Genomic DNA, 6,421 nt, shown 5'->3' with positions numbered 1-6,421 from the left:
AAAAAAAAAAAAAGAAAATAGATTCCCAAAAGTTGATCTCTAAGGGCTAGGCTGATGGCTCAGTGGTCAAGAGCACAAACAGGTCTTACAGTGGACCTAGCACCTACACATGGCATCTGGCACCCTCTTCTGGTCACCGCACCAGGTACTACTTGCAAGCAAGACATGCACATAAAATAAAAACAAATTATTTTGTAAATATTGACCTCTGAGTCCGGCAATAGTGGCACACACCTTTAGTCCCAGCACTTGGAAGGCATAGGTAGTTGGGTCTCTTTGAGTTCGAGGCCAGCCTGGTCCACAAAGCAAGTTCCAGAACAATCAGTCTATAGTATGAAACCCCAGAGGCAGAGCCTGCTTTGCTGTATTAAAACACTGGCACACGGGAAGGGCATGGTACAGTACGTGGTCTTACTTCTTGACACTGAACTTTAGTCTCTCACCAATTCCTAGTTTCTTCATTCTTCAAATATTTGTCTGCCCCTCCCATCTTGGATGCTTCAATCACAAGCAGCAAGCTCAAGCAGGCTTTTGCTGGATCCGATTGCCACCAGCTTCCAGTAATCCAGCTTCCTGTCATACAGATCCTAGGACCACTCCCACACCCGCCAAGGCTCCCTGGCTCCCCAAGGAGAAAGTTCTTGACAACAACCACGTTGGCTGCCACCCATGTGCTAACGCCAGGCAAGGTAGTAGTGTCTGCACCAGCCTTGCTCCAGGCTGTTCCCTCTGCCTGGAGTACCCCCACTAACCCCTGCTTGGGTTTTGGGGTTCTTGTTTGTTATCCCTACCCCCACTCTACCCACCCCCAGGCTGACCTGGAATTCACTATGTAGATCAGACTAGTCTTAAACTCTGCCTTCCAAGTGACAGACAGAAATGCAGCAAAGCCAGAATTCCAGCCCCAGTCTTGGGTTTCTAAGATCAGGTACCAGGGGGAAGTTCTTCAAGAGGGACTTCCCAAGGCCACAAGGAATGCTTGGGGACTTCCCTCTCTCCAGGGCAGCACTGGCACATAGAGCCACATCCTCCAAACCACAAGCTACGCTGAGATTTCCCAAAGGCTTCTGTCCAGCTACCACTAAGACTGATGGCCTTTAGGCTTCCCTGTATCATACCACGGTGTGACATGGTCAACAAGTAAACCAAGATGTCAGAGGCCCAGAGGTCAGGTGCTAACTCCAAAGCCAAAGAAAGCTGAGTATAACCTCTCCCTGGCATTCCCCAGGGAGGAGTTGAGGGCATGGTTCAGGGGAAGAGCCCTTTCCTAGGATACCCAGAGAAGCTGAGTGGAGAGTTGGCAGTGAGTGCTGGCCTAACAAGTGAGGCCACAGATACATAAACAGTCATAGCAGCGTGTGTTTCCTTTTAAGGTATAACATTCCTTCAGGTAGGAAGGACTGGCTACATTCTTTTATTCAGTTGCATACTATTTCTTGGTATGCCCAAACCAAACTTTATCTTGCCATCTCTGGGGTTCTCTATCTTTGAGTGCTTGGTAAATGTTTGACCTTCAAATACAGCTGCAATGTGACTTAGAGGTGGAGCTCAGTGGCAGAGCACATACCTGGCCAAGTACAAAGTCCTGACAGTCCCATCCTCAGCCCTAAGGAGCAAAGCAGCCCTAGATCTTGACCAGATCCCTGTGGGAGGGATCCATGCATCAGTGATTTCCAAGACTGGAGCTTGGTGTTATTGCAGGGCACACACACACACCTATCAATGTAAAGAACTGATAGTGGAAACATGAAGAGTAAGATGTCAAAGCCAACTTACCTTAAACAATAAACAGGTGGCTCAGCAGTTAAGTTAAGCAGTTAAGGCTGCCATTGCAAAGGACTGGGATTTGGTACCCAGGACCCACATGGTGGCTCACTCAAGTTCCAGTTTTCAATACCCTTTTCTGACCTTCACGTGTGGGCATATTCATACATGTAGGCACACACACACACACACTCTTTAAAAATAAATAAAAACAGGGCCAGCATGCTGGATGGTAGTGGCACATACCTTTAATCCCAGTATTTAGGAGCCCAGGATAGGCAGATGGAAGCCAGCCTGGTCTACAGGGAAAGTTCCAGAACAGTTAGGGCTACACAAAGAAACCCTGTCTTGAAAAAAAAAAAAAAACCAACAACAAAAACAAAAACAAAAAAAACCCAAAACAAAATAAAACAAAAAACAAAACCCAATAAACAATAAAGAGGACCAGCAAGATGGTTCAGAGAATGAAGGCACTTGCCATCAGGCCTGCTGACCTGAGTTCCTCTCCAGGACCCACCTGGAAGAGAAATTACTACTGCAAGTTTCAAGTTGTCCTCTGATCTTGGCATATGCACGCGCGCGCGCACACACACACACACACACACACACACACACACAGAGTCTCGCTGTGTATCCCTGGCTGGCCTGGAACTCTGTAGACCAGGCTGGATTTTAACTCACAAAGATCCTCTTGCCTCTGCCTCCCAGGTACTGAGATTAAAAGCATGCACTACTGCACCCGACATAATTTTAAAAAATAAACAAAATTTAAAAGTTCAATCCAAATTCCAGAGCTGTTTCTGACTCTTGTCTCCAGAGTCCTGCGGGCCCAACAGTCCTTCCTCTTGCTGAGGAGAGTCTATTAGACCAATCGTGAGCTGTTATTCGGTCCTCAGAGGAAAGAGGACATTAGGCAGGTATTGAGGCGAGTAACATGTTCACTTCCCTAAATCCTATCACTTGCTGTCTCTTGGGATGCCACGCATTGTAGACCATGATACTCTATAATGTGAAACTGAAGCTCCTCTGTTGATGCCAAGCAAGATTTCTCTCTCTCTCTCCCCAATGTCCCATGTGGTCCAGGCAAGGCTATCAATCCCAAATAATGTATCCAAGGAAGACTGTGAACTTCTAAGATCCTTGTTCTTTCCACTCTTGAGTCCTGGGGTTGCAGGTGTTTTTAAGGGTCAGATCTAGGTCAGAGGCTGGGTCTACAGCTCAGTGGCAGAGCCCTTGCCTTGAAATCACTAAGTCCTTGCTTCAATCGCCAAGACCAGGTAAGCCAGGTATGGGGTACCAGCCTATAATCCCAGCACCAGGAAGTTCATCAGTTCAAAGCCATCCTCAGCTCTGCAGTGTGAGTCCAAGGCCAGCCTGGCTACATGAGACCCTGTCTTCAAACAAACAAACAATTAAATGACTGGGGCTGGAGAGATGGTTCAGCAGTCAAGAGCACTGGCTGCTCTTCCAGAGGATCCAAGTTCAATTACTAGCACCCAGATGGCAGCTCCCAACTGTTTGTAACTCCAGTTCCAGGGCATCTGATACCCTCACACAGACATACATGTAGGTAAACCACTAATGCACATAAAATAAAAAATTGATTTTTGGGGGTTTTGTTTGTTTGTTTGTTTGTTTTTTTAAGACAGGGTTTCTCTGTATAGCCCTGGCTGTCCTGGAACTCACTTTGTAGACCAGGCTGGCCTTGAACTCAGAAATCCGCCTGCCTCTGCCTCCTGAGTGCTGGGATTAAAGGTGTGCGTCACCACGCCCGGCTAAAAATTGATTATTTTTAAAAACCTAAAACATGAGACACAATTAGTCATAGAGTACAGTTAAACAAAACAATACAGAACAATCCAGGCATCCAATGGTGGCATTCTAGAATGTTCTAAATTCCTATGGCACACTCTGCTGGCAGATGTTTAAAGAGATCTCTAAGTGACTGTGGGACTTTTCAAGGCTGTCATGTGCCCAGTGGGTCTCCCTGCTCCCGGGCCCTGGCCCTGCCACTCACAATACACGGTGATGGTAGCGGAAGCAGACGACTGCATGGTGCCACAGTTCTCAAAGCACAGTGGACTGCTGTCCTCCCCGATCTCGCTCAGCTCAAACAGCTTCCAGTTGGGTCCACTCTCGAGCTCATCTTTCAGCCACTGAGTCTCCAAGCCCAGGCTGAGGTCCTCCTTGCAAGAGGAAGAACAGTTCACCTGCATGGACCCACCCTGGGGCAGGAAGGCTTCTCTGGGATGGATGGATACCTGAGCATCACCAGGCCCTGGAACAACAAGGGGTGGGGGGTGGTGAGAGGAAGCTGGGTTATCCCTGTGACTTCAAGGCCAGGTGCTGGCCTCACAGCCTCGAGCCAGGCAGAATTCTGCAACCCATGCAGGAGGCCATTGTGCCCAGCACACAAGGCAACAAACAAATTACGGGTGTTGAGGGCTGGGCTGACTGCCTAGCATGCCTGAGGCAGAGCTCCTTCCTCTCAGCACCCAGAAACTGGGTGTGGTGGCACAGGCCTGTAACTCCAGCACTCAGGGGGATCAGGGGTTGAGTAAGATCCTTGGTTACAAATGGAGTGTAAGGACAGCCTTGGATACAGGAACCCAGGTCTTCAGACCTGCTAGGAAATCGCTCTGCCCTCTGAGCCCAGCACCAGCCCAGCCTCAGTGGTGGATGGGTTGTTGTTATTTTGTTTTTCCTTTTTCAGTTTGTTTGATTTTTTTTTTTTTTTTTTGAGGTAGGGTTTCATTATGTAACCCTGGCTGCCCCAGAACTCACTCCTTAGACCAGGCTGGCCTCACAAAAAAGATATGCCTTACCTCTCTCTGCCTCCCAAGTGCTGGGACTAAAGGCCTGTGCCACCACGCCAGACTCCATAGTGGTTGTTAATAAGAGTTTTGGCTTAAGCAGAACAGAACAGGACATAACACAGAGTTCCTTGGTGACAGATTTGAGCAGAGGTCTGGAGGGTGAGATGACTGGCCAAATAGGAAGAAGAAGAGGAGGAGGAAGAAGAAGAAGCCAATTTCAGACAGAAGAAGGAGCATGGCAGGGGCTGGATGCTCAGCACGAAGAGGAAGAGAGTGAAATAAGAAGATCCTCTGGGTCACAGTGTCCACAGTGCCAAATGTAGTGGCACACACTGTTAATTCCAGCACTCAGAAGGCAGGAGACTCGTGAGTTTGAGGCTAGCCTGATCTATACAGTCAGCTTTAGCTACACAGTAAGACTGCTTTGTTCCTTGGGTGGCTGAGGTTATCCCTCAGTCTTCGGGGATGGGAGGGGGCCCAGAAGCAGAGCATTCACTAACTTATGCAGACTTGAGGCCTGCCCCCAGCTGGGTGTGAAGGCACAGGACTGTAAACCAAGCCCCTTGGGAGGCTGAAGTAGGAAGATCAGGAGTTAGCCTGGCCTGGAGAACACAGCCTGGCCTACATGGTTTCTATGTGAAAACATCAAAAAGGAGCCAACAAGAGGCTGAACCAGTAAAGGGCTTGCCAGCAAGCCTGACCACCTGCCCTCCTCAGCCCCCGGAGCCCCTGCAGAGGGAGGAGGAGAGAAGTGGTCCTGCAAGCTGCCTTCTGAGTGCCACAATTCTGCCGTGGCACTAGCACATGCCTGTACAATAAGTAAATAAAGTGTAATAACTTAACTAAACTAAACAAAGAATGGGGGCGGAGGATGGAACCATTCGGGAGGCAGAGGCAGACAGGTCTCAGTCCCAGGCCAACCTGGTCTACAGAGCAAGTTGTAGGACAGCCCGGGCTACACAGAGAAATCCTGTCTCAAAAAAACAAGACCAACCAAAAACAAACAAACAAACAAGAAAAACCACCACCACCAACAACAAAAAAAACCCCTGAACTCAGCTTTCCCCTCCCCCATCTCCCGCCCCCCCACCCCCCCACCCCCCCACCCCCGCCCACCGCACAAAGATCCTAGTGCTATGATTGGTGGTCTGGTGGAGTTAATAACAGCTATAACAGCTAGCAATTCTCCTCAATACTTCTGGAATTATTCGGGCTCCTTGGAGAACCCTGAGGCAAGAAGAAGTCATCCAGCTAGGAGTTAAGGATTCTGGGAATCCAGGTCAGGAGCCTCCTGTTAGCTGCTGAACAAGTTCTGAATCTTCCTCTCTTGGGAGGACGGCAGGCAGGCGCTGCCCCCAGGCTGCAGCAAGGTGGGGAGTCCTGAGCCGTCTCACTCTGGCTCCAGGGTACACCAACCCTGGAATTCCCCAGCGCAGAAGCAGCCTGGACTTCCCCAGGGGTGAGGATGAGGAACGGGTGTCTGTGGGGGAGGGAACCGGACCTCAAGATTCACTTTAGGACGGGCCAGCCCCTCAGACCATCTGTTCCCCACCTCAGTCATATTTTGACTGCCCCATGACAAGGGCTGTGACCACAGTTCCCATTGCACAGACCATGAGCCCAGGTTCTAAACGTGCACGTTTATAGAAGAGTAGTGTGTTTTGAGCCTGTAACCTGAAGAGCCGCGAGGCCTTGAGGGCTGAGTTCAAGGCCAGCCTAGGCTAAAGTGTCAAGGCATCATTCTCAAAACAGGAAAGAAAGGGAGGGGAAGAGGGGGACAGGAGGAGAGAGAGAGGACAGAGAGAGGGGGAGGGAGGGAGGGACTGGAAGAGAGAAAGAGA

At 49.5% G+C, this 6,421-nt stretch overlaps 1 protein-coding gene across 1 annotated transcript in view; it reads right to left on the bottom strand.

The window, feature by feature from the left end:
* The window catches only part of Icam1 (intercellular adhesion molecule 1), a 12,652-nt gene that overhangs the window by 5,210 nt on the left and 1,021 nt on the right, over window positions 1–6,421 (bottom strand). The window contains exon 2 of the mRNA XM_021171757.2: window positions 3,782–4,042. Within this exon, the coding sequence (XP_021027416.1) occupies window positions 3,782–4,042 (261 nt within the window). The remainder of the gene's footprint in view (window positions 1–3,781; window positions 4,043–6,421) is intronic.

The sequence above is a fragment of the Mus caroli genome, chromosome 9, assembly GCF_900094665.2.
Source record: "Mus caroli chromosome 9, CAROLI_EIJ_v1.1, whole genome shotgun sequence".
In the NCBI taxonomy this organism is placed as follows: domain Eukaryota; kingdom Metazoa; phylum Chordata; class Mammalia; order Rodentia; family Muridae; genus Mus; species Mus caroli.
This window is presented reverse-complemented; position numbering and strand designations above follow the sequence as displayed.